Source organism: Eretmochelys imbricata, chromosome 27 (assembly GCF_965152235.1).
Source record: "Eretmochelys imbricata isolate rEreImb1 chromosome 27, rEreImb1.hap1, whole genome shotgun sequence".
In the NCBI taxonomy this organism is placed as follows: domain Eukaryota; kingdom Metazoa; phylum Chordata; order Testudines; family Cheloniidae; genus Eretmochelys; species Eretmochelys imbricata.
Genome location: NC_135598.1, coordinates 15,598,424 through 15,625,595, shown reverse-complemented (window position 1 = coordinate 15,625,595; position 27,172 = coordinate 15,598,424). Strand labels below are relative to the sequence as shown.

The following is a 27,172-nucleotide window of genomic DNA, read 5'->3' as shown; positions in this document are numbered from 1 at the left end:
TGGGCACTAGACCTGGAAGTCAGTGACTCATTCCTTAAAAGGTGATGCAACTTTGAGGATATGAATAAAACCAACTTTGTGGTGAGCTGCCTGTGTGACCTTCAGCTAATGATTCCTGTGCGCCTGCTCAGATACTCCAGGGAGAGGAAAACCCTGTAAGTGAAGTAATCGGGGGGAAGGTGCCTGTATGCTGCCTCCAGGGCCCACTGAATTAGATACAAAGGTGGTGTGCTGCCCTTGGGAAAGGGGGTACAAACCACACTCCTCACTGCCAGAAAAGGCTCCTAGGGAAAGGGTAGCTCTTAATGCCCCTGGCCCAGCTTGCAGGGGAAACACTCGGTCCTTTGCCCCTGTGAAGAGCAGACCTGAGCCCAGGGGAGCAGCTCCAGTGCCTGCAGTTATCTTTGCCTTTTTCATGTTCCAATAAAGGCCACTGGAAAATGTGCTTCCAAGTTGATTATTGAGGTGGTGGCAGGAGGCCAGCTCTGTGCCTCAGGGACTGTTCCATGCAGCACACATTTACTTAAGAGGCTTAAAAGTAAAAGTGGGTTGTGGGGGGGGCAGGAAAATGAGATTTTCCAGCTCATTGTACTATGTCCTGAATTTACAGGTGGACAGGCCTCTCCTGCTGCAGCCAGGAGAGCAGGTATATTACCTACTGGCCACCTTTCCACTCCCACCCCGCCATGGACCCAGCAGGGTTTTTCCTCGGCTTGAGAAAAACCTCCCACCCACATCCATCCTACAGAAAGAACTGATTTGGTTACAAGATGCTCCAGCTGCTGTAATCACACCCCCGCCCCAAGCACCATGCAGACAGCGATCGCCATTTGATCTGTTTTATTCACAACCACTGTACAGTCTCTAAAAAGCCTTTTACAACAAGGTCAGTCTGTGTCCTATGGAGAGGCAGGGCTTCCCGCTGCAGCCATGGGGCCACAGCGGAAGCCGAGCTCTGAGGCTCCCTGCTGCACATACAAGCCTGATGCCTGTTGCCCAGGAGAATGGCTTGGCACGAGGGTGTAAATGCACTTGGCCTGCTGCTGCTCGTTTATGGTTCTGGGGCAAAGAGGCACTGAGAACGCAGCCCCTGTGCAGGGGGCAGCACCCCTCTCACTGCAGTGGGGCGGTGGCTCCTGACGAGGAGTAAAGCACAAAGGTGAGTTGCCATAAAGGGGAGGGATGGTGTCTGCACATGCATTTCCTACAACCCAGGCCCTGCCTTCGGCAAACATGAGCCCAGGGGCCTAGCCCAGGGTGTCCAGGGACTAGGACCAAGTGCTATCCGTCCAGGGAGAGGCAAGACCAGCCATGCCCCAGGCAGCCTGGGCCTGCGTCCATGGTGGCCCACCCAGTGGCACTTGCCCTGAGGGTGGGGGGGTGGCTCTGGTGCTGTCCCTGAAGGATTCTGGAAGCACACCTGAAGAGCGAGGAGCTGAACGGGGAGATGGGTTCAGCGAAGGGCTGGGACTCAGCTCAGCAGGAAGCATGTCTCAGCTGACACCACGAGGGGGCGCTCTACAGCAAGGCTCCCCATGGCTCGGTGATGGGGAGTTACCCCGTCATGGGTCCTACCCCACTCAGTCTCCTTCCCAGCCCCCAAACCTGGGGGTGCGTGAACCGGGCTGGCTGGGACCCTAGTGCTGCCACCATCAGACTTCACACAGGCACGTGGGGCCCAGTGCGGGCAGGGCAGGGCAGATGCTCCCCGGGGCTGTGGGACAAAGCCAGGAGTCTCTGCTGGCCACGCTCCGGGCGGTGGGCGCCCACAGCCGACACCATGGGGCCCAGTGCCCTGCTCCGCTGGGACAAAGCTGGGAGGGGCACACAAGGGCAGGAGGCGTCTCCATTCCCAGCAGCAGCAGCCGCCGCCACCCCTGCCCCACAGTGCCAGCGTTGTCTCCACACACGGAGGAGCCTGTGGGGCAGGGCGCTGCCTGGTCAGCTCACAACAGGGCCTCTCGCCACCCCTCCATGGCAGCTGGCGCATGGCTGAGGTAGTCCATGAAAATCAGTCCTGGCAGGCTGGTCACTGCAGAGAGAGGAGAAGGGGGCGCTGACTCCCAGCAGGGGGAACTCACCCTGGGGGGCCTACGGGCAGGAGCCACCTGTGCGTGCCCTCGGGGGCTCAGAGCCCCGTGCCCCTCCACAGAGGGGCGCCCGGGCCGTGTCGCTTTGGGGCGTGCGGTGACACCAGAGCACGTGCTCCAACACAACCCCTTCTGTGCCAGAGGGAGCGTGTCCCATGGAGAGGTGCCAGCCTGGGGCTCGGTGGGACGGGACCCTACGGCCCAGGAGGCCCCCAGCAGCCCCCTGCTCTCACCATTCGGCTGAGGTCTCCGGCGAACGACACCCCTCTGCTCGGCCGCTGCTCCTGCGAGCCGGTACTGCTGCCGCTCAGCGAATTCCTGCGCATGATCCCTGCTGGGAGTCAGACGGGGTGAGGGGCCGGGGGCCGCCGCCTCCCCCCACGGAGCAGCCCCCCAGGCGCCCGCTGCACAGCCTGGCGTGGGGGGACGTCTCCCCCAGCAGGCAACACACAGGTTAATGCCACCTCCCCCAGGGCGGAGACCTGAGGATCCTCCATGCAGCCCAGGGTGCGGCCCCCAGAGAGCTCCCCACAGCGCATGCCCTTGGGTCCTACAGCCGCCTGGGGGCCCCGGGCAGAGAGAGCGAGGACGGCGGGGGGGGGGGGTGCCAGCAGGGAGCAAGCGGGGGCCCGGGGCCAGCAGGGAGCAGCGGGCCGGGTACCTGTGGGCTGCGAGAGCTCCAGGCGCTGGAGGCTGTTGCGCCGGGACGGGTTGAAGCTGCCCTTGGAGAGGCGTCTCTGGCGGCTGGAGAGCATGGCGGCCGGGGAGACGATGCCCGGGGGGGCCTGCTTCCCCATCCGGAAGTACAGCTCCTCGATCTCCCTCTTCTGCACAGCCTGCAGCGTCTGCACTTCCGAGAGGTGCCTGGGGACAGCAGGGCCGTCAGGCAGAGCAGGGCAGGGGGCAGATGCCTGTTTCTAGCCCCGCTGCCCACAGGGAGGAGACTGGCAGGAAGCTGCCTTACTCCGCCCCGGGCAGGACTTGGGGTGACAGCTCCCCAGCACTGGCCTGGAGCCCCCTTGAGAGCTGCCCTGCTGGGGCAGAGGGGACGAGCCTGCCCCTCTCCCTGGAGCCAGAGGCGCTTGCAGTGGGCTCAGCTTGCTCCCCTTCCCCCCGGGCAGCGCAGCACGTGCCAGTCGCGGGAGCCATGGGTCAGGCCTAGCCCCGGTCCCCCACTCACTTCTGGCGCAGGCTCTGCAGCTCCTCCCAGATCTCCTCGTCCTCGCTCTCCGTGTCGTCGCTGCTCAGGTAGGACAAGCTGCGGGCGTAGCTCATCCACACCGGGCTCACCACGGCCTGCTGAGGGCTCTCGGGACCACCCTCCGCGGGCCCCTCCTGGTCGCTGTCCGCCAGCACCACCGGCGTCCCCTCCTCGGCCAGCAGCTCGTCCGGGTCCTGCACCGGGGTGTCGGGGACAGAGTCTGAGTCGGAGCTCGTGCTGCCCTCCAGGGCGGAGGAGCTGGGCACTGAGGGCTGGGAGGAGGTGCCAGCCACCCCCTCCCAGGGCTCCGGGCCGCTCTGCTCACGGTCACTCTGGCTCGGCTGCCCCAGGGGGCTGTTGGCTGGGTCCTTGGATGTGGTCACCTGGAACCGGCCCAGAATCTGGGGCTTGGCCTCTGGGAACGAAAGGGGAAGGGCAGGTTAGCAGGGAGCCGGCTCAGGGTGGGCCAGGGCAGGTCTGAGCGCCGGGCGTGGCTCTCCTTGCACTGGTGGGAGAACTGGCACCAGGCACTCTGCGATGCCAGCCCTGTCCCCACCCAGGGCTGGCATCACAGCTCAACCAGCAGCTGCCACCCTGAACCCTGCTTGGCACAGGCCTTTACCTTCGTTGATGGGGGACAGCCGGGCCTTGGCCGTGCCGGGGGCGGGCGACTCTGAGACGATCAGGTGGCTGCTGGGTTTCAGGGAGCAGGGCGATACCTAGGAGAGAAGCCAGTGAGCCAGGCCAGGGAGCACCAAGCCGCCCCCATGCAGGGTCCTGGCCCACAGCAGCATCCAGGGCCACCTAATCCCCAGCAGCAGATGGGCCAGGGATTGAGCTGCGGCTCCTTGGCTCAGGCCCAAGCCTCTGGATTAACAAGCTGCTCCAGGCCTCGCTCCGAGCCAGCAGCGCTGCCCCAGCCCAGGGGCAGCAGCTCGTCCCCCGGAGTAACACCAGCCCCAGGGCTGCACTAACTAGTCCCAGCAGGACCTTCCCCCTGGGGCCCTTCTGCCAGCTCTGCTGCAGCAGAGGGCATGGCCTGCAGCTGGTCCCTTCCCACCAGCCCTACACCAAGAGCCAGGGTCTCACGCCACTCGGGGGCTCCCCAGGGGGCATGTCCTGGCTGTACCCCCCACGGTCTTGGGGTCTTCCCAGCCTAGCCCCTTCTGGCAGCTATTTGACCCACCTCATGCTGCAGTGCCCACGGCCCTTCTGGGGGGTGCTTACCGAGCCGCTGTCCACAGCAGGAGCTCTCACCGATGACAGCGGACTCTCCCTGGTGCCGCTTCTTTCCAGGCCCTGAGGGGCAAGAGCTGGCCCCCAGCCCCCTGTGACATGGGAGCTGGTGGGCTCCTGGGTCCCACTGCAGCGTGGCGCTGGCTCCACCAGGCCTGCGGGGCCAGGGGAGGTGAAGTGCGCCGGCCCCAGGTACAGCGCCGATGGGCGAGGGATCGGTGCAGAGGCCAGGGGCCCACCCGGCGGGGACACAGCCGAGGAGATGGACGGCAGCAGCGTCTGGGCCATGCTCATCATTGCCAGGGAGACCATTTCAGCCAGCGAGAACAAGGGGGAGGTGGCAGGAGACCAGGGGAGCGCAGTGGGTGCGGTGCTGTTCCTGGGGGGGCTCAGGGGGCCCAGGCCTCCCCTGGGTGGTGTGGTGGGCAGCAGGGAGCCCCCAGCCTGGGGCCCGGGCACGGCAGTCTGTGAGAAAGACTGGGATGTTGGCAGCTGGTACGGGGCCAGGCCGGGCGCCGTTAAGAAGGAGGGCCAGCTCCACGCAGCTGCACTGGGGGAACCTGTGAGGGAGAAAGGGGTGAGCATGTGGCGGGGGAGAAGGGTTAACCATGTCCCCCCTCCATGGCTGGGTGCTTCCCCTTCCCTCCCATCTAGGGTCCCCATATCCCTGCCCCAACACCCGCTTGCTCCCTCTCACTCCCCCTGTCGCTGGCTGCTCCCTTGGTGGGGCGCAGCCTGGGCGTTCCAGCCCTGCCCAGCCACCAGCTCGGCTGGGCGCCAGGAGCCTCTCCGGCCGAGTGGGGCCATGGCCGGGCCCGGGGAAGGTGGGGAGGCCGGGGTCCAAGCCAGTACCTGGCGGTTCTGCTGGGAGCAGAGGCTGCAGCCCAAGTGGCTGGGTCCCTGGCGGGGTGCCTGCGAGGCTGAAGAGGTCGTTTTCGAAGGGGGAGCCGCTGAGCGAGGGCTGGACCGGAGACGGCTCCGACTGGCCAGGGCTGCTGCAGCCCAGGTCTGGGACAGAGGCAGAGGCAGGGCGTCAGTCCTGGCACCGTGCAGCTCCGATGCTCCCGAGCAGCAGCAGCCCTCCCCCGGCTGGGGCCAACTTGTGCAGCTGCTGGCCAGGGGGTGGCACAGGCCTCTCCCTGCATAGGGCAATGCCACCTGGCTACCGCTGCCCGGGCACCCACTGGCCACAGGAACCGCCCTTTCAAGGCGGACATGCTTCCATCACAAGCCAGCGGGCAGCACAGGGTGGCCCAGCCCCCCAGGGAGGGGGTGTCGCAGGCCCAGGGAAGGGGCACCCCATTGGAGGGAGGCAGGGGGTGGCAGGCACATACCGCTGAGCGAGGACGAGGACGAGATGGAGCGCGAGAGATCCTGTAGCTGCAGCTGAGCCTGCCAACAAGAGATAGGGCCTGTGACGGGCCAGGCTGGGGCTGCGGCGAGCTCTTGCCTGCACGCGCCCCACACACTGGGACCCCCCGGCAGAGCCCGGGAAGCTAGAACACGGACGGGGGCGGAGCGCTCGCCGGGAGGGCTGCTCACCGGGCAGCTGGAGAGTGAGGGGAGGTGTTCAACGGGGGGTGGGGGGACAGGGGTCTGCTCCCCGGGGCCAAGGAGGGGCACTCACCAGGAGGCAGGGGGCTGCTCACTAGGGGACGAGGGGCGCTCACAGGGGCCAGGGAGGGGCGCTCACCGGGAGGCCGTTGATGGCGGCAGAGGGCGACAGGCTCTCGGGCTGCGGGCTGCCATCTGCCCTGGCGGCACCTTGCCCGTCCTTGCGCAGCAGGGTCTCCACGCGTTGGATGATGTCCCGGATTCGATGGATGAAGCCGTCCTGCTCCGACTGGAGGATGAACTCGTTAGTTACCTGCGGGGCCGAGCAGGCGGGTCAGTGCTGGGCGCGGGCCCCCCAAACCCTGCCTAGCCCAGCCGGGCCCCACACTCACCATGACAGCCGCGATCTCCTCCGGGTTGTCCCCGTCCAGGTCGAACTTGAAGGTCACCATCTTGTTGTTGTAGGTCTGCAGCTGGCATTCCACCACCCGGTCGCTCTTGTCCGAGATCTGCAGGGCAGGGGCAGCTCTCAGGCAGCTGCGGAGACCCCCCCATGCCACCCTGCCCCGCCGGGAGCCAGGTAACGCACAGGGGGGGGCCAGTGCTTGCTGTCCCAGGCCTGTGCGAGCCCTGCGGGTTTGGGGGGGGCCCTTTTGCCCCCGCAATGGAAACGTGAGGAGCCGGTCGGCGCTTCTGCCCCCCGCGTCCTTCCCTGTGAACTGCACATCCACATGGGCAGGCGAGCGGGACCCCGAGTGCCCGGCCGGGGCCGGGACCCGCTTGGAACCGGGGAGATGGGCCCAGGAGCAGCTATTCCCCAGGCATGCCACCCCGACCTCCCCCCGACAGCGCCCACCCCACACTCCCCATTCACAGCGAGTTTCCGCCCCCTCGGGGCCCGTGGACACAGGCAGGCGCCTGGTGGCGCTTACGTTGGTGATGCGGAGCCTTGACCTGGCTCGGCGACGCAGCAGTTTCCCCGCGGCCCGCTTGGCCGGCAGCTTGGCGTTCCGCTCGCCGGCCGAGAGCCCGTCACAGCCGTCGCTCAGGCCGGACGCCACGTCAGACGCGTAGCTGGGGGGCAGCCCCAGAGCCAGGTAGCACCACAACACAGGGGCAAGAGTTACTAAGGCCCGACCCCACCTGCGCCCATCATGCCCCAAGCTCCCCCTGCCCCAGCCCAAGCTGCCCCGTAACTCACCCCGGTCCCCATCTCAGTGGCCAGTCCCAGCCCCTTCCAGCCACCACCTCCCGGGGGTCGGGGGGGGACGACAACTCCTCCCACTAAGGCTGGGGCCATGGCCACTCTGCCACTGCCCTGCTGACGGAGCAGGGCCCAGACGTACCTGTCCACTGGGGAAGAGAACTCGCTGGCCGGGGCAGACGGCAGGCGCTCCGTAGGCGAGCTCACCGCGATGCTCTGCAGGGCAGAAGCCAGAGTGAGGGGGCATCAAGGCATCCCCAGCAGCCCCCCAAAGGGGAGCTCCAGGTGCCCCTATGGCCGCGCGAGGCCCCACTCACCACGGGGAAGCAGCTCTCTGACTGGACAGCTGGTGGGCTGAAGGGGTCCCCGGTGGAGAAGGTGCCAGAGTGGCAGTGGGACAGGTCTGGGGAGTCCACGAACCCAGAGGAGCTCAGGTACCCATCCGTCTCGCAGTCAGCTGGGAAGCAGAGAGCAGGGTGAGTGGCCAGCCCAGGTGCCCATCCCACCAAATCCAGCCCAACCCAGCCGGCAATCCCTGGCTCCCAGCTGTTCATGGGGGGGAGCCAAGGCAAACTCCCCACAACAGCTCTTGCACTCCCCCCTGGGAGCTGCCATTTCTCGCCCCCCTTCCCGGAGAACGGGAGAGAAACAGGAACAATCACTGCCAGGGCGCCAGGTTCCAGGCTCCCAGCAATGCCAGCCGCAGATACCACCGGGAGGCTGGGAGCTGCCCTCCCTGCGCCCCAGGGAGACGCAGGCCAATGCCAGCCATGCCCCCCCGGCCAATGCCAGCCAGACCCCTCCCCTACCCTGCACCGGGGTGCCCACGCCGGTCTACGTACAGGTGGTGGAGGAGTAGCTGGTGTGCCGATACAAGAAGTGCTGATGCTGATCTGCCTCGGGCTCCTCGGGCTCCGGGGGGAAGGTGCCCCCAAAGACGGAGTCCCCGGAGCCAGGCGTGGGCGGCGAGGGCTGGGGGGTGGTAGGCACCGGGGGGCACTTCAGCTCCTCCAGCAGGGGCAGGATGCCCGGCTGCTTCTCCTGCTCCTGGCGCAGCAGCTCATCCTGCGCCCGCTTCACCTTCTCCCGCTTGCGCTTGATGGCGACCACGCGGTCCCGCACCGCCTTGGCCACCAGCTTGTAGTCCGCCTCGCACACAAAGCCCAGGGTCACCTGCAGTGGGGGTGGGGGGCAGGTCAGCCCCTGCCCTGGCACAGCCTGGCAGAGCAATCTGGGCACCCAGGGAGGCAGTGAGCCAGGCACAGGCGAGGTCAGGGCACCAAGGGCAGGGAGGACGAAGGGGGTGGGGCTCAGTTGCGCCGGGGGCAGCCCAGGCAGAGGGTAAGATGGTCGCTGCCCCGGAATGGCCCCTGCCCCCTGCACAAGGAGCAGCGCCCACTACAGACAGGGAAGGAAAAGCCCTGGACAGCAGCACAGATCCCAGCGGTGAGCGGCTCCCCCGTGGGTACGTGGAGAGTTGCGGGGCAGGGAGCCCAGGACCAGGGTTGGCCCAGATCATTGTCTCCCTGTCCAAGGTGGGGGCAGGGCTGCTCCCCCTCCCCACGGGGGCACTTACCATCTCCTGGGCCACCTCCTCGGCCACGTCCTTGTGCAGCTCGAAGAGGAACTCGATGGCGTTGTTGTCTTTGTACTTGCCATGCAGCTTCTTGGTGTCGTCCATGCGCAGCCAGAGCTTGAGGCCGGACTTTACGCCGTCGTCCTCCTCGGCCAGCTCTACGTGCACACCCGTGTCCTCCTGGAAGAAGGAGTGCTCCAGCAGGTCCTGGATGGTGTACCTGGCGGACAGGCCAGAGTCAGCGGGGCTTGGCGCAGCCTGGGCACCCCAGGGGGATGCTGCCCAGACGGGGAACCCGGTACGGGAAAGGGCCACCTGGCACAGGGACCCCACCCAGCCCCGCACAACTCAGCTCCCTGCAAACCAACAGCACCCCACCCAGCATAACTGGCGCCAAGGGGCAGAGCCCAGCACGACCGAACCGCACCGGGGCACCTTAGCTCATCTGGAACCCGGGCCGCCAGCCCAACCCAGCCAGCCCCCTCCACCCCAGAGACCTCCAACCCCTCAGCCTTGCCCCCGCAACCCCAGGGGCCCCCCGAGCCCTGCCCCACCCCACCTGATCTCAAAGGACCCCCAAGCCCTGCGGCCTGCCGCGCCCACCTCTCGGCCTTGTTCATGCGGATGCAGCCCTCTATGATTTCCTTCAGCTCTGGCACCTTCACCTTGTAGAAGCTGTTGGGTTTCATGCCCTGCAGGGAGACACCCCAACCGTCAGGCAGGTCCCAGGCCAGGCTGTGCCCAAGCCGCTGAGACACCCTCTGCGCTTTAGCTCTGGCAGCAGACGTCCCTGAACGTGCCGGGGGCCGGACTGAGGCAAGACTGGCCCTGCGAGCGAGCGAGCGAGATCTGGGGCTGCCCTCTGGCTCCTGGGACCCAGCTCCCAGTACCCGCAAGTTGAGCGTGGAAGGGACCCCACAGGGAGGGGCCCTGAGGAAACACCCCCCACCCCAGGGACAGAGACCCCTATTCAGGCAGGCGAGAGCCAGTGGCTCAGAGTGAGTGGAACCACCCAGCACCAGTCCCTCATGGGCCAGGCAGAGCCCAGTGCAGAACCAGCTTCCCGAGCCATGCCCCTCCCTGCCCTGAGCGAGGGGGCAGAGCAGTTCTGGGGGACGGGAGGTCATGGAGCAAACCGGCCCCGCGCTGGATCTGGCTGGCTCAGGGTCGTAAAGGCTGCGGGCTGGCCCAGGGCAGCAGATCGGAGCAGGTTCACAAACAGCTTCCTGGTTCCGCTCCATTAACACTGGTGGCTGTTGCTCCCAGGCCCTGGCATGCCTGGGAGCTGCACGTGGACCACCACGTGGCCTCCACCAGACAGAAACCTGGGGAGCAGGACAGGGGCAGCTGGGAGGCACAGCTCCAGGGGAATGGGACCAGCCTGCAAGGGCACCCAGGCTCCCTGTTCTGTCCCCAGCCAAGGGGATGGACAAGGGACCCAAGAGCTCAGCAGTGGCTCATGGCTGCCCAAGTGTCTGGGCATGGAGCTGCTCCCAGAGCAGCCTCAGGAAGGGGGAAGCGTCTTAGCTAAGGCCCAGGCTGGCGTTGAGTGGCTCCTGGGGGGAGAGGGATCCCCGGGACCGCAGAGTGGCTCCGGTGAAGGGAGGGGTGCTGCCAGGGGGGAGGGGGCTCCCCGGGCCCCTAGAGTGGCTCCAGCGGGGCAGGAGTTTCCCTGGCCATGCGGTGCCGGCGGGGGGGTCCCCGCATCAAGGCGCGCACACAGCCACTCACCGAGGTGACCTTGCGGTAGATCTGGGCGGCGTTCTGGCACTCCGAGTAGGGGTACTCCGAGGTGGCCATCTCCAGCATGCACATGCCAAAGGCGTACACGTCCACCGCCTCGTCATACTTCTCCTCGTACATCTCGGGGGCCATGAACTCCGGGGTGCCTGGGGGCAGAGGGGACACGACTCAGCACCGAGCTGCCCCCCAGGGCAGGAGGGCAGTGGGGCTGATAGCCACACCCTGCCAGCCCAGGGTGGGGGGCTGGCTGCAGGGGAGGCTGCGCTCCCTGACTCTCCTCTCGGCAGAGCCAAGCTGGCGTTGGCCACCCCAGGGGTCCCATGGCGCAGCGTGCCCCCCGGACCGCGAGGGGCCCCTCAGCCTGGCCGTGAGACCCAGGGGAACCCGGCCGCTCGCACGCCCAGCGCCCCAGTACCTATGACGCTCTTGGCGAAGGAGGCCCGCTTGAGCGTCGCCAGGCCCAGGTCCCCGATCTTGACGGAGCCGGTGGGGCCCGTGATGAAGATGTTGTCACACTTGAGGTCGCGGTGGATGATGGGGGGCGAGCGCGTGTGCAGAAAGTGCAGCCCCTTGAGGATCTGCCGGCTCCAGCACCGCAGGACCTTCAGCTTCATCTCCTTGAAGCGCTTCAGGTAGCTGCAGGGGCGACACGGGGGACATGAGGGGGCAACTCCAGCTGCTCCCCACCCAGCACAGAGATGCCCCGGGAGAGGCCAGAGCCCAGTGAGCCACCAGGCCCAGCCCCTGGCACCAAGCACATTGCGCCCTACTGTCACCAGAGCCTGGTCGCACCCCTTCGCTGCTGAGGGGAACCCGGCAGCGCCTGCATGGGGCCAGGCAGGAGGGGGCTGGCCCGGCTGAGACCCCCCAGCCAGGCGCCACCCAAGCTGCACGGAGCCGGGCAGCAGGGTCCCGGCGCGGGCTGCGTGGAGACTCTTCTCACCCAGGCAGTGCACACAACGGGCTCCGCAGGAACGGGTGGTGCTGCGGGTGCCAAGGGCCAAGCAGGAGCCTAGCAACGGCGAGCAGCCGGAGCTGCCTGGTGCCACGCGGCACAGCGCCGGGGTCGAGATAAGGGCGTCCGGGACACTCTGACGGCTGATCCCGGAGCCGCCGGGCTGTGCAGTGGGGGCTTGGGGGCCGCAGAGCGCCTGGCAGGCCCGGGCTTTCCCACAGCACCCCCACCAGTTCTCAGGCCCACCCCGGCAGGCGGCTGCAGGCCAGCCTGGCCGGGAGGAGCTGCGAGCTCTGCCCGGACCCTGCCCGAGCCCCTTCGCGCCAGGCAGGGGCGGCTTGGAACGCACCTGGCCCACATGCTGGTCAAGCAACCACAGCCGTCACACGCAGGCCAGACAGGCTCCCCTGCCACCCGCTAGGACCCTTGCCCCCTCTCCACCTGCCACACAACCCCCCCCCGCCAGAACCCCCGGCTCCCTCCCCCGCCACAGCCCCGTACCCCTCTCCACCTGCCACACAACCCACCCCGCCAGAACCCCCGGCTCCTTCCCACCCCCAGCCGCCAGGGCCCCGTACCCCTCTCCGCCTGCTACACAACCCCCCCCCGCCCGCCCCGCCAGAACCCCCGGCTCCCTCCCCGCTGCCAGCCCAGCCCCGCTCACGTTTTCAGGGTGCCCGAGGTCATGAGCTCAGTGACCAGCACGATGCAGATCTGGCCCTTGATGGCGGACTTCCAGGAGTCGTAGAAGCGGACAATATTGGGGTGCTGCAGGCCCTTCAGCATCTCCACCTCCTCGCTGAAGCGTTGCCGTTCAGCCTTCGACAGCTTCCTGGTCTGCAAGGAACCCACAGGAGAGGCATGAGTGGCCACCGGGGAGCACCCTCTGGCACCGGGGCTGGTGGCACAATGGACCAGGGCCTGGCCTGAGCCAGCCCCGTACCCCTGCCACGGAGCCCACCCCTCGCTGCCCCGTACCCCTGCCACGGAGCCCCCCAAACAACGCAGCCGCCGAGAGCCCCCATGCTTTCACCCAGAGATGGAGCCTCTAGTGTTTCCCCTCTCCAGGCCCGGAGCCTGCATCCTCCCGGCTCCCTTTACCAGCCACAGACACGGCAGCAAGGCCATGCCTAGCTCCCAGTACAGAGCCCAGACTGGCTGCGTGGGCACCGGTGCCCCACACAGACAGCAGCCGTGGCCTGTCCCAGACGCAGCCCCATGAGCCCTGCCGGCGCTGCCCAGGGCAGCAGGATTACTCATGGAGCTGAGCCGAGCGGAGCCAGGCACCACTGCACCAGAAAGGCCACACGGAGTGTCGACCTCCCCACGCCCCTGCCAGCTGCTGCCCCCGCGCCCTGGAGCCAGCGCAGGGCTGGGGAGCTGGCAGCCGCTAATCGCGCCGGCTGGACACACTGTGCAGCCCAGCTGCCCGACTCCCCCAGAACGCCCCAGCCCGGCTTATCAGCACCAGAGACAGCCCGTATCTGGGTCAGGGCAGGCACGGAGTGCCGGGGGAGGACAGAACAGCACTGGCAGAGTCCGGGGCTGTATGGCGGGGGCACAAGCATGGAAATTCACTCACCTCCCAGCCCCAGAGAGCAAGCAGGGACAGCAAGACCCTTTGCCCAGCAAACAGCCGGGCTCTGCACACGGAGAGCAGGGGGCAGCCGGGCTCAGTGACCAAACCAAGCCTCCCGTGTGCCAGCCCCTAGAGGGGAAGGACGTGTCTCGCCCACCCCTTCCAGGGAGCAGAGGGGCCCGGCAAGGACAGGGCAGGAGTGAGACTTTTTGACTTACTGGGGATTTGCTGCTCCCCAGTTAAGCCACTTTCTGGATGGGGGGAGGGGGCTGGGCCAGCATTTCAGCAGCTGGCCTGGAGGGAGGCAAGTTGCCACAAGCTGCCCCTGGCCCGGCTCTGAGATTCTTCAGCAAGGACGCAGGTTACTGGCTGGTGAGGCTGCGCGGGGCCCCTCTCCCTCCTGTGCCCAGTGGGCCCAGCCAGAGGAGGCTGCCCGCTCGCACGGCGCTGGGCATGCACCCACGTGGACTCGGAGTGACACAGCAAAAGCCACCGGTGTCTGCACCTCCCTGCTGCAGGAGATTGGAGCCACCTTTGTATTAAAACCTTTATCCAAGGGGGGGCAAACCCAACTGCTCCCCAGCAGCCCACCCAGCCTGCCTCTGTGCCCCCAGCTCAGGGCACGCATTTGCATGGAGAGCGGGGGAGAAGCGCGGGGGCTCATTTCCACTGGGGATTCTGTGCCAGCAGATCTGTCCCGGGGCATCAGTCGCCAGCCCCTGCACAAGGGGGGGCCCGAGGCCTTCTGACTCCCAGGTGCTAACCCCCCGGCAGCTCAGCAGGGCCCAGGTAGCTGGGTCCCAATCTGCAGCCCGGGGGAACTTGTGGCAGAGACAGGAGGGAGCGCCCAGCACAGCTCCTGCCAGCCAATGCGCTGGCCAAGAGATAACTTGCATGCCACAGGGGCAGCCTGCCCACAGCTGCCCTCTCCACCTGGCATGGCCCCCCCAGTGCCCCTCACCCCCGCCATCAAAGCCCCTCAGGCCAGCCTTGCACCCGCACACAAGGAATAACAATTCCTGCCACCTCCCTCTGCTGCTTCCTAAGAGGGCGGGCGGGCGGGCGGCTGGCGAGTGCAGACGTAGGGCACCTTTATGGCAAGGAGCCCACATGAGCCTCAATGCCACCTTTGTTGGCAGCCCAGGCGCGTCAGGCTCTGGACCTGGTTTTTCCATGTTCCTCCTGCTCTAGTTAATTAAAGTGGAAGCAGAAGTTGAGCTTTGACAGAGGCTTAAAGCGCCGTGACTAGGAGCCCAGCCCCAAGGTCAGCAGGGAGGGCACAGCACCTGCCTCCCGCGGCTCAGCCTGGCAGCTCCATCCCCTCACCAGGGCTGCTGACGCTAGCCAGGACAGCTTCCCCTCTGCCCACAGGCTCCGCTGCGACAGCTCAGGCCGGGCAAACTCCCTGGGGACCCACGGGGGCGGCCCCCCATGACTCCCATTCAGCACACACAGGGGGCTGGGGACTTTCCCAGGAGCAGTGGGGCAGACAGCAGGGGTCTTGACAGGCTCCCAGGGGCCTCGTAGGCACCCACTGTGACAACCCCGCCAACCCTGCTGATGCCTGGCAGGCCCATCCCTGGCCCAGGCTCACGCCGGCTGCCTTGGGGGGCCAGGGGACTCAGGGCACGGAAGGAGCCACCCCCTGGGACATCTGTCCAAAGGAAACTGATCCACTGCAGCCCAGCAATTCCAAAACAGCCAACTGAATTTGGGGCCGCCCCTTCCCCACCCCATTGCCTCCCCACTGCAGCCCCCACCCCACGGCTCTCCCTGCGTGCTGTCCAGGCCCTGGAGTCCCCCTACATTCCTGTCATGCACTTCACAAACCAAACCCTCCCCAGGAGCTGTGCCTGGCCGCTGGTAACTGTGCCCAAGGTCCTGGAGCAGCCAGGGACTAGACGCTGCCCTGCTCCCTCCCTTTCAGAACCCAGCAACGTCTGGAGAAACTGGAGGGCCCCCTCTGCTCTCCCTGATGAGAGCAGGGCCCATGGGAAACGGGCATAAGTAGGAGCCTGTGGAGGGCTGACCCCCCTGCCCCAGGACCAGACATTGCCTGGCCTGTGGCAGTCCCTCCCCAGACATGGGCCAGAGCTCCTGCTCCCACCCCCGCAGGGCACTATGTGGCCATGGCTCTCTCCTTGGCCGGGCAAACTGGGCCCTGGCCAGTGATGATCACTGGGGAGCCGGGCCTGGCGTGGAGGCGAGGTATGCCAGCAGTCGCTGCGAGCCCAGCTTGCGTTGGCGTATCTTTAAGGCAGGTGCATGAAATTACAAGAGGCTGGAGCAGCGAGAGCTGACTCCATCCACGGCCCCCGATCGATTCCTGGCCTCTGCTCGGCATGCCGAATGTGCCGCACAGGCGGTATTTCCTGGCAGGGCCCTGCCTGCTGGGCGTAGAAGGGCAGGGCCAAGAGAGCGGGAACACTGCTCCTGAGGGGCTGCAGACCAGCATCCTCCAGCAAGCAGCTCCCTCTGCCCCTGCCGGATGAGAGCAGGGCCCATGGGAAACTGTCACAAGTAGCAGCCTGTGGAGGCCTGACCCCCTGCCCCAGCACCAGGCAGCAAGGAGGCAGAGCGGAGGCAGGATCTGGAGCTGCCCGGCTGGGACAGACTCTCCACATCCCTGAACTGACAGCCATAGAAACCAACGGCTCGCGGCTGCCGCGTTCCTAAACACTGGAAGCTGCTGGCTCCAGGGAGCCGTGCGCTCAGCCCCTCGGCTCACAGCAGCCATAAATCAGCCGGGGATCTTTCGTAATGTTTTTGTTGCATCATAACTGGCCCCGTGGCTGGGTTGCAGCTGCCTAGTACCCTACATGGGGCCATGCACAATCCCCTCCTTTCAAACACAAGTTCGGGGACCTGACCCAGCCCAGAGCACAGCAGGGAATCTGCCGAGACCAATGAATGGCACCTTTTAGATCCAGGGCAAGCAAACTGATCTCCAAGCCCCACTCCGCTCCTCTGCCAGTCCTGACCCGTAGCAGCCCCTGCTAGTACAGCCGAGGTCGGGAAGACCACCAGCTCTGCCAATGCCCCTCAGTCCTGACCTGCAGCCACCCCCCATTGCAGCCTTGGCTTCTCTCAAACAAGTGCTCCCAAACTGCAACAGCGACCAATACGTCCAGTGGCACCAACTTGAGCCCCAGCAAACTCGTCAGGGACCAGCTAAGCCTCGGTTAATTACAAACAGCAGCCGGAAGCGCTTGGTCCTTCAGCACTTGGGGAGCTGCCTGAGAGCATCCCAGCCCCAGACAGTCCCCAGGCAGCTCCACACCCCCAATTTCCAGACCCAGAGATGGGAGGGGAGGGGTCTGCTGAGGAAAGGTGGCTGGCCTGGCCCAGGGCTGGGCTCCGGGAAGCCACACATCTCCCAAGGTGCTCACGAGTAACCAGATTCAGGAACTCCGGAATCTGTTCCCCAAGTCTGCGAGTTGCTGCTGAGACAACAGGGAAGAGCCCAAGGCTATCCCCCACCCCCAGGGGCTCACCATGCTTGGACAGAGCATACGGGCTCCCCCAGATGGAGTGCCAGAGTGCAAGGGGGGATCATGCCACCCCCAGAGCTGTGAGACACAGCCTGCCCTCCAGTCCTGTGCCCCCCAACCAGGAGGGCAATAACCAGGCTGGCACATGCTGCTCAGCGTTCTTGATACATTACCATTGAGATGTGGGGGCGAGGGAAGGGGCTTGGAGCCAGGATGCCTGGGTTCGGTCCTGGCTCCCTTTCGGCAGCACTATGTTTGGTGAAAGTTCACCTTGTGGGCCAGGTGCCCCAGCAGCTCCACACAGCCAAGACGGCCTGTGCCCAACGAACAAGCGCAGGAGGGCGATGCCATGCCATGCCAGCAGCAACCCCCCTCCTCCCTGGCTCCACTCACTGAGAAGGGCCACGAAGTCGCCTGCTCAGCAAGGGCAGGTGGTGCCCACCCAGCTCCAGCAGCCGGGCTCAGCCCAGAGGGCAGGGACACAACGAACCTCGCTAATAGCCGCCTGGTGCACAGCACTACGATGCTCTGGGTCACAGCCGCCGGAGCCATTTAACAAGCTGGGACGGAAGCCATCCAGCCTCCCCCACTTGCCAAGGCAGGCCTGGCCTCCTCCTGGCGAGGCTGAACCAAGGGAGTTCTAGCCAGTCACTGTGGGCAGGGGGACCGGGACCGGGACCAGGAGAACGGCTGCACAGTAACGGCTGCACAGCTGTAGCTCACGAAAGCTCATGCTCAAATAAACTGGTTAGTCTCTAAGGTGCCACAAGTACTCCTTTTCTTTTTGCGAATACAGACTAACACGGCTGCTACTCTGAAACCTGCACAGTAACTGTGTGTCCCGCACATGAGGGAGAGGACCCAGAGCAAGCAATGAGCACTTGGAATTAAAGCCCAAAGCCGGGCATTCGCTGTGCGTTGGAGCAGCACCAGGGCACCCTGACAGCATCACTGAGCTCCCCGAGTGCTTTGCAGACACCGTCTGCCTCCCGCCCCAACTCCCAGCTGAGGAGTCCCAGAAGTTCAGCAATCCAGAGCCACCGAGTCCCAAGTGCCAGAGCCGGCCGGGCTCTCACCGCTAGGTCTCACTGCCAGCCCACGTGCACTCCTGCTGCAGCTAGCCCAGGGTGCCCCACTGCTCTCATTGGCCCCTGCTGAGGTGGAGCTGGGGGAGGCGGTGTGGTATTTTTCCACATTTCTTCCTCTCCAAGGGTGTTTATGAGGCTCTGGCTACAGACCCAGCTCTGTGATGCCCAGGGCAGCACAGCCGAGCAGCAGCCTCTGAAAGCCGCATTGTGCAGGGCCCAGAGTCCTGGAGAGGGGACCAATTTACATAATTATGGTGCATTTATAGCTAAAAGCCTCTGCAGGTCACCATAGCGAGTGCAGGCTGGCCCTGAAATAGCACCCGGCCATAAATCCCAGCCTGGGACAGCCCCACAGACCCCTCCTGCTGGAGACAGCTTGCTGCTCCCCAGAGAAACAGCAACCCGGTAAAGAGAGAGGCTGGCACAGAACTGCCGCCTGGAGAAGAGATCAGAGCCTCTACGGAGCCTCCCTGTTTGCTGTTGCCTCCTCCCAGGCTGGGAGCAGAGGCCCAGGCTCCATGTGTACTTACAGCATGCCCCTCGCATCCCACAGGAGCCTGAAAACAACTCAGCTCTTCCATTCACTTCCTGACTGGCACCCACGGTCAGAGCACCTCGGGCACAGGGAGCCAGTGGGGTGCAGGGAGCAGATTGTTTTCCTAGGTCCCACGAACCTTAACAGCCCCCAGGAACCAGCCCCAAAATGTACTAGGAACCACCAGGCCTGGAACAAGCGGCTCCCAGAACAAGCCAGGAGGAAATGGGCCCCCAGCACAGCACCAGGGCTGCTTCGCCAGCAGGCGGCCAAGGAGCAGCACCTGGCACCTCCTTGCGCACCCAGCCCTGCCCTGAGGGTCCGGCAAGCCTCTACTGACAGCCCTGCTAGAGCCAAGACTTCAGCGGAGGTCTGTCCCCCGGGAGAGGGAATGGTACTGCCCAGACCAGGGAATGGGGCTGTGCCCACAGATCAACAGGGGCAAGAAACTGCAAGGGCCCCCAGCAGTGCCCACACCACGCAGCGTAACCGGGGAGTACAGGATCTCTCGTGCCAGGCAGTGACCAGAGCCCGCCTCGTCCCCCAGCATGTCCCAGCATGCGCCAGTCTGAGGCGCGAAACAGGAGCCCAGCCTACAGGCCACAGCCCCAGTCCTCCCTGCCCAGACAGCCAGCGCACAGCTGGGAGCCCGAGGGGTCTCCCCCACTGTATTGCTACCCATGGGGAGGCCAGCTCAGAGCTCTGCCACCCAGAAGCTTCACAGACTCACACCCAGAATGATTGGGGGGGGCGCGGAGGACGGGGCGCTGCCCTGGGGCCAGTGGAGCAGGAACCGGAGATGTTAGCCACCTGCCCTGAACCTAAGGGCCACTAGGACAGCCTGGAGCTGCGTTCCCAGCTGGGCACATGAGCACAGAGAGGCTGCCCCCAAGACCGAAGCCTCCTGACCAGGGACCGGAAACACACCAGGAGCTGCTGGCCCTCCTCCCTGGAGTGTAACGTGACCCCCAGCAGTGCTGCACCAGTACAGAGAGGCCTGTAAGCACAAGACAAGGCTTCTGGGTCACCACCGGACACTCTCCCACGACTTCCCAGCCCAGACCCCCCCAGCCTCTGACCACAAGCCCCAGGAGCAGGGACTGTCCTGCCAGCGTTTGGGATGCACCCAGCACACGGGGCACGACAACGGACACTGTAAAACAGCAACCCCAGATGCCCCTGCCCCCTTGAAGGGCTCACATCCACTTGGGGGGCCCCAGTTTGGGTTTGCCAGCCCCCCTTCCTCAGCTCTGCTCCGCCCACAGCAGCCTGGGCTCTGGGGAAGGGACAAGCACTCGGGGCATAAGGAGAGCGCCGTGCAGACACACCCTGGCCAGTTCAGGCAACTCCAGCTCCTGGCCCTGCGCCACTGCCCACGGCAAGGGTTGGGGGGAGCTGCAGGAAACCATTCACAATAAACAAATATTTACCAGCTGGGCCCACTTTGGGCCTCTGGTTTCCCCAGCCCCTCCCAGCATCCCCCAGGCATCTGTCAATAAAAACCCTGCTTTAAACCTGACTTCAGAAACCAGCAATGGGTCAGGCCAAGACTATTCTGTATAGGGAGCCCAGGGCTGGGGTAGCAGGGGGCTCCAGGCCAGGACTGAGGGGGGTGGGAGCCAGGGCTGGGTAGCAGGGGGCTCTGGGGGGCCAGGACTGGGCTAGCAGGGGGCTCTGGGGGGCCAGGACAGAGGGGCGCTGGCAGAGCTGTTGTGTGAGACTTGCAGGCTGGGGTAGCGGGTCAGGGTGGAGGCTAAGTGACCATTTATATTTTAAAGGCAATAAATGGCAACCGGGTGACAAACGCAGGACAAAGCTATTTCTGAAAAGGCACAACCACAACCACTTGTATTTGTGGTGCAAACTCCTATATTTGTCCCACAGCGGCTGATTCGCTGCAGGATTAGGGCTCAAAAACAGGCTTGTTAAGTCTGCTCACGTGCTCCTTGGCTCCGCATGGCACAGGGGCCTGGGACCAGAGATGCTAAATGAGGAAATCCTAACCGAGGGGCACTAGTAGAATTCTCGGGGGGGGGGGGCCGTGGGTGAGGGTTGAGGGGCACTGGTAGAGCTCTCGGGGGGGGCAGTGAGGTAGCAGGGGGGCCATGGGTCAGTACTGAGGGGCACTGGTAGAGCTCTCGGGGGGAGGTAACTGGGGGGCCGTGGGTCAGGGTTGAGGGGCACTGGTAGAGCTCTCGGGGGGGGCAGTGAGGTAGCAGGGGGGCTGTGGGTCAGGGTTGAGGGGCACTGGTAGAGCTCTCGGGGAGGGGCAGTGAGGTAGCAGGGGGGCCATGGGTCGGGACTCAGGGGGGCAGATCAGGATCAAGGGGTATCAGCAGAGCTGGAGGGGGCAGCTAAGCCAGGGCTGGCACACAAGCTTGGACCGGGCGACAGATCACTCCTTGTCTGCCTGTTCTGGTCATTCTCCCTGCAGCACCTGGCACTGCCGGCGGGCAGCGGAGAGGCCGCTGGGCTCGACGGAGCCTTGCTCTGACCCCGCGTGGCCGTTCTTGTGCTTTCCTGGGACTTTGTATCCAACTGTCCCCTGCCTCCTCCCAGGAAGGTGCAGCCAGAACACACATGGAGCGGCTGGGACTGCTCAGCACTGATGCCTGCAGACAGGCCCGCCACTGACTGGCCCCCCAAGACACCAATCAGCATCACTTTATAAGCACACCAGAAAGCAGTCTGCACTATGCCCATGACAGCTGGCCTGGCCATGCCAAACACTGCCAGGCAGGCTAAGAGACCAGCACACACAGCCCCCTCCTCCTGCCCCAGCAGGGTACCTCAGATCCAGCCTCGCAAACAGCACGTGCTCTCAGCCTGATGGGCGCCCTTCTGACGTGGCCTGTGGTTTGTGGAGAGAGACGGATTTGCCTGGCAACTCGGTTTGGAGCAGCAACACTAAGGCCAACCTGGGGCTAAGAAAGGTGGCCAGACGCCCCCAGGCTGCACTAGCTGCAAGTGCGGAGAGCGGGCCAGGGACACACATGCCTGGCACGGCCCAAATACAGGACACAGCACGTGACAAACCCACAGAGGGACACAAAAATTACACACACAGGAAAAGCCAGGCACCGTGGGGCTGACCGCAGAGAGCGCGACTGTGACCTCTGGGCAAAGGACCTCAATGCCTGACCCCGGGAAGTGTCACCACTAATACAAGGGACATCTGATTTGTATGCAAGGTACGAAGCTTTGGGAGAAAGCTCCGGGACACAGAACAAAGCTTCAGTGGGCAGACACGAAGGGCCAGCCTGCTGCCCAGGGCACAATGTCCCTTCTCACAGAACCACCTGCTGCCATGCAGGAGTCCCTCCTCCCACCCGGAGATGCAGCCATCGGGTGTGCACACAGTGACGCCCCACGCTGCTTTGAGGGGCAGGAGACAAACTCGCAAGACAAGTTTTTTCTGTGTAAACAAGGACTTGGAACTCGCAGCTGCGCCAGCCGACCCAAGGACGAGACGGTGGTCAGAGATTTTGGATTGCAGCCAAAGCCCATCCCAAGGGGTTGTATGGAGAGGTGGGGTCCTCCAGCAGGGTTAGTCCCCATACAGCCGTGCTACAGGTTACAGCAGGAAGGAGGGTGGGGGCTAGAGAAACCAGCCCCCCCTCAGCACACGCTCCCCAGCCCCAGGAGAGGGAGGCTGGGGTTGGAGGAGGAAGGGATGGGAGAGCTGGCAGGAGACCAGAAAGCACCAGGTCCGAGCGTGTTAAAGCAGCTTCTGCATCCAACCCAAGGGCACCACAGAGCTTCTGGCCGTGCCACACAACCCCCCCATGGGCACCCAACAACAAATCTCTGTTAATTAAGCCACAGGCACCACACTAGCCTCTGTCAGGGAGAACCTGAGAGGAACTGTAGCTCCCATCTACACTCCAAAGACACCTCCAACACCTGCCAACAGTGCCCCTAAATCGGAACCTGAAGGGGCCAGTTCCACAGAACTTGGCACAGAGCTGGCAATAGGGGCGAGGCTGGTGTTTGAAGCAGCCCCTCTGATGGGTGGGACAGTGCATGCAGAAAAGGAAGCCCAGAGCCTGGCACTTAACCTTGGCACAGAAGGCCTGATACACATCTCCAAGCTCTGTGGGCCAGGGATCACCATGCATGGCACTAGCATGCCGCGGGTGCTCACCAAGTGATGAGAAGGAGCCATGCAGGAAGCTGCGACTGATGCAGAACTGAGCTGTGAGGAGTCCAGAGCAGCTGGGCAGCGAGATGTCGGGAGCATTTCACACCCAACATGCCAGAAGCTGGGAATAGGCGACAGGGAATGGATCACTTGGTGATTCCCTGTTCTGTCCATTCCCTCTGGAGCACCTGGCACTGGCCACTGTCGGCAGGCAGGACACTGGGCTGGATGGACCCTTGGATCTGACCCAGGCTGGCCGTTCTTATGGCAGAAATAGCACAGCACCAAGATGCCAGCACATGGGCACCTACGGATCTGAGCCATGCAGGGGGGTGGGTAGGGGCGCGCGTTGCTCAATTCATAGAATATCAGGGTTGGAAGGGACCTCAAGAGGTCATCTAGTCCAACCCCCTGCTCAAAGCAGGACCAATCTCCAACTAAATCATCCCAGCCAGGGCTTTCTCAAGCCTGACCTTAAAATCCTCTAAGGAAGGAGATTCCACCACCTCCCTAGGTAACGCATTCCAGTGCTTCACCACCCTCCTAGTGAAAAAGTTCTTCCTAATATTCAACCTAAACCTCCCCCACTGCAACTTGAGACCTTTACTTCTCATTCTGTCATCAGCTACCACTGAGAACAGTCTAGAGCCATCCTCTTTGGAACCCCCTTTCAGGTAGTTGAAAGCAGCTATCAAATCCCCCCTCATTCTTCTCTTCTGCAGACTAAACAATCCCAGTTCCCTCAGCCTCTCCTCATAAGTCATGTGTTCCAGGCCCCTAATCATTTTTGTTGCCCTCCGCTGGACTCTTTCCAATTTTTCCACATCCTTCTTGTCGTGTGGGACCCAAAACTGGACACAGTACTCCAGATGAGGCCCCACCAATGTCGAATAGAGGGGAACGATCACGTCCCTCGATCTGCTGGCAATGCCCCTACTTATACAGCCCAAAATGCCATTGGCCTTCTTGGCAACAAGGGCACGCTGTTGACTCATATCCAGCTTCTTGTCCACTGTAACCCCTAGGTCCTTTTCTGCAGAACTGCTGCCGAGCCATTCGGTCCCTAGTCTGTAGCGGTGCATGGGATTCTTCCCTCCTAAGTGCAGGACTCTGCACTTGTCCTTGTTGAACCTCATCAGATTTCTTTTGGCCCAATCCTCTAATTGGTCTAGGTCCCTCTGTATCCTATCCCTACCCTCCAGTGGATCTACCTCTCCTCCCAGTTTAGTGTCATCTGCAAACTTGCTGAGGGTGCAATCCACGCCATCCTCCAGATCATTAATGAAGATATTGAACAAAACCAGCCCCAGGACCAATCCTTGGGGCACTCCACTGGATACTGGCTGCCAGCTAGACATGGAGCCATTGATCACTACCCGTTGAGCCCGATGATCCAGCCAGCTTTGTATCCACTTTATAGTCCATCTATAAGGTTGCTGCAGTCCATCTGCAGAAATGGCACCAGTGGGAATAGCCATGAATTACAGTAAGTCAGTATCTGTGGCTGCTGCTGCCAGCTCCCTCTCCTACATAACAGAAATCACAGGTCCAGCATGCCAGCCACGGGAGGCCACTACTAATGGAAGGGAGAGACCTGGGGCTGCAGGAGCCAGAGATAACAGAGAAATGAACAGACGTGACCCCAAGCCTCCCCCTACCTTCTCAGAGCTCCTTCTTCCCCAGTCTGACGCAGAATCACAAGTATCCCTGGGGAGTGGGAAGCCCAGGGAATAAGAAAGAGGCTGAAGCTAAAGCCGATAGAGAGTGCAGGGACCCACACATGCCCCCACCTGAAGTCTGAGAGACGTGTCTTGAACTCAGCTTTGGGGGTCCAGGAGAGCCCAATCCGACCCACGGCTCAGTCCCAGGACTGTCAAAGGGACTGGGTCAGGACCAAGCGCTGGCCAATCAGAAACCCCAGACTTTCTTAAATCCCTCTGGTGAAAGGAGCCTCTGAGTAGGCACCTGCAGAAAAGCTGGCCCTGCCGAACGGCCTGCCCTAGCCCAGCCAACACCACAGGCAGAGCCAAAGCACTGAGCCAGGGGCCAGGAACATCCTGCTGCCTCACTCCAACCTGCCTAACTCAGCAATCCAGGACCAGGGACTGGAGAAACTCCCACACAGCCCTCACCTCCGACCCACCCCCTGGGGCCTGAGTGCCAAGGGGCTGCCTTGTGCCCCAGGGCAGCCTCTGATTAATCCTGAAGTAGAGCCCCATTGATCTGGGAACCTTGGGGGAGCAGGGGGCAGCCCCAGAGTGGGGAAACCAAGCAGGGTCTTCCTATGCTGGGTCCTGAGCAGGGGCCTGCTAGGCTGGCTGGCGTGAGGTGCCCCAGCCCTGCAGTCGCTGTGTCCCTGCACTGGGGAGCTGCTCCACTAGCCCCTGGAGCATGGGAGAAGGATCCTGAACAGAATCGCCCACCTTTGTCAGACATCAGGGTCCAACCAGCTGACAGCCAGGACCTCCTCCCCAAGGGACTGTGCCTTGCCCAGCCAGCCACCTCCGGGAGCCACAGCACCCAGTCCAAGCCAAGTGCCTTCCCCACTAAGAACTCAGGAGGCCCCATTCTCCCTCACCCCCCTCCACAGGCAAGCACCTCCCCGCCCGGAGCGCAGCGGCCGGCCAGGTGCCAAGGGACGGGGGCTCCCGGCTCTGCAGCACCTCCCACACTTACAGGCTGCGCGGTGAAGTGGCCACTGGGGAGCAGCCGGCCCCAGGGACCCCCCAGGCCCACCCGAGGGCTTAGGCGCTGGAACTAGGGGTGCTGTCCATCATATCCAGGGCTTACAGTTTGGTTCAGTGGCTCTCAGCACCCCCACACGCCCCTGCCTGAGGGCGCCTGGCCCGGAGAGCCCCCCGCGCCCCCCTTGAGGGGCCCGCACCCACCTGCAGCTCGCACCAGGCCACCTCCACGGTGGTCTCGGTGTCCAGCCCTTTGTACACCGTCTTGAAGGAGCCGCGGCCGATCTCGATGTCGAACTTGAGGAACCGGCCGTCCGGGGAGGTGGCCACGGCGCGGGTCTCGATCTCCTCGTTCTCCTCCTGCGCCCGGCGGCTCTCGTCCGGGGGGGCGCCGCGCGGGGAGACCCGGCCGGGGGGCGGCGGCGGCGAGGGCGTCTGGCCGCCGCTCTCGCTCCCCGAGCCGGAGCGCGCCGCGGGCTCTGCGCCTTGGAGAGCCCGGGGGTCCCCCCGCGCGTCCTGCGCCCCGGCCGGGCCGGACGCCGGCGCCGGGCCCCCCTCGTAGCCCAGCCGCTCCAGCTCGGCCGAGCTCCGCCTGTTGAACCTGTGGGAGCCGCGGCGGCTCTCGCGCCCCCGGCTGCGGAGCGGGGCTGCCCGGCCGGGGGTCGCCGGCTCCAGGGCGATGCCGCAGCCGGACAGATCCACCTCGGTCTGGGACATGGCTCCGGCCGCGGGGGGCCCGGCCACGTGGAGCATCAGCATGGGGGTGGGGGGTCCGCGCCGGGGCCAGGCAGGCTCCCCGCTTCTCACCTGGAGGCGAAGCAGCCACCGAGCCCGGGCTGGGAGCCGCTGTAAGGCGCCGGCCCTGGGCTGCCCGGAGCCGAGCTCCGCCTGCCTGGCGCCTCCCCCTCCCCGGGCGCAGCGCACGCCCCCGGCCCGCCCCCGCCGCCGCCGGCCGGAGAGCCGGGTGAGCAGCAGCAGCCCCGGCGCCTGCCCCGCAGCCAGCCCGGATGGGGGCGGGGGGCAAGGCCAGCCCGGGGCTCCCCACCCGCCCCCCAGCCATCAGGAGGACACAGGTGTTGGTGAGGCTGGGACAGTTCAGCCCCTCCAGGAGCAACCCTACAAGAACAGCGCCACCGAGCCACCTTGCCAGAACTAGCCAGCCTGACCCCCTGCGCCCCGCTCCAGTCCGCCCTAGCCTGCTGTTCCGGGGCCACTTGAGCCGGCTGTGGCGGCCACACGACGGGTGCTGTCTCTGCGTGGCCTCGGCTGCCCCTTGCTCGCCTGGCCTTCTATCCAAACCCGCTCTGGGGCAGGGCCTGCCTTTGTTCTTTGTACAGCCCCTAGCACCGCGGGGCCTTGGTCCCAAGTGGGCACCGGGGGCATTGCTCTGGCAGAAAGGAAAGCCCCAAATATTGGGATGGCAAAGCCCAAAGAGATGGATCCTCCTTGCAGAAAGACCGACACTGGGACAGGAGCACTTGGGCACAAAGATCTCTCGGGTCACTGTGGGCTAATGAGCCCTGTGGGCCAGCTGCCTTCTGCCCCCAGCTAAAGGACAGACCCACATCACGGGGTGACGTCAGACCAGGGCACACAACTCATGACCAAGTCCTTCCCTCCCACACATGCAGCTCTGTTGTCTGGGAGAGGCAGGAGACTGGCCTAGATTGGGGAGCCCGGGCACTGCACTGGGGCTCATTGTGTTCTTGACTCTGCCACTGACCTTTTACAAATCACTGAGTCTCTCTGGGCCTCAGTTTCCCTATCTGTCCAATGGGGTTGATATTGCTGACCTCCTTCGTAAAGTGTTTTGAGATCTGTGGATAACAAGTGTTGTTATTCTTATAGATGGCCCGCTGGTCTGTCCTGCTATGGCACGAGTTCCTTCCTGTATGCAGCACAGAGCCACTTGCTATACAGGGCTCCTTCCTCTGCTGTCTATTCTGCAGCGCACTTGGGGAGGGCGTTCCTGGTGGAGGAGACTCTTGATCCACAAACCCAGCCACCCCCACACCAAGGAAGCGACCCCTAAAATGCTGATGCTGCAGGGAAACGGCAGAATTCACCTGTGTGAGTCCACACTGGTCACGTCTTC

At 64.3% G+C, this 27,172-nt stretch overlaps 1 protein-coding gene across 3 annotated transcripts; it reads right to left on the bottom strand.

Annotated features, from left to right (window-relative positions):
* Positions 1 to 825: 825 nt before the first annotated feature.
* WNK4 (WNK lysine deficient protein kinase 4) lies at positions 826 to 25,974 on the bottom strand. Of its 3 annotated transcripts, none has more exons than XM_077806588.1 (20): positions 25,282 to 25,974; positions 12,224 to 12,396; positions 11,020 to 11,240; positions 10,593 to 10,750; positions 9,465 to 9,553; positions 8,862 to 9,081; positions 8,128 to 8,458; positions 7,603 to 7,742; positions 7,428 to 7,501; positions 7,014 to 7,155; positions 6,474 to 6,590; positions 6,221 to 6,394; positions 5,862 to 5,919; positions 5,380 to 5,535; positions 4,519 to 5,087; positions 3,914 to 4,010; positions 3,271 to 3,706; positions 2,752 to 2,954; positions 2,324 to 2,424; positions 826 to 2,032 (listed from the first exon to the last, which is right to left on the bottom strand). In XM_077806588.1, exons 1-20 carry the CDS (start codon positions 25,834 to 25,836, stop codon positions 2,030 to 2,032), a joined length of 4,017 nt encoding a protein of 1,338 aa, XP_077662714.1. In that variant the 5' UTR covers positions 25,837 to 25,974; the 3' UTR covers positions 826 to 2,029. The 3 variants fall into 3 exon arrangements, with proteins under 3 accessions (XP_077662714.1, XP_077662715.1, XP_077662716.1); XM_077806589.1 differs by having other exon boundaries at positions 2,324 to 2,421; XM_077806590.1 differs by lacking the exon at positions 5,380 to 5,535.
* Between the last annotated feature and the right edge of the window lie 1,198 nt (positions 25,975 to 27,172).

Coding starts and splice junctions, on each gene's coding strand:
- WNK4 (XM_077806588.1), bottom strand. CDS start 25,836: ATGCTGATGCTCCACGTGGCCGGGCCCCCCGCGGCCGGAGCCATGTCC. Junction 7,743..8,127: donor CAGCTACTCCTCCACCACCT/GTACGTAGACCG, acceptor TCTGCTTCCCAG/CTGACTGCGAGACGGATGGG. Junction 3,707..3,913: donor GCTGTCCCCCATCAACGAAG/GTAAAGGCCTGT, acceptor TTTCGTTCCCAG/AGGCCAAGCCCCAGATTCTG.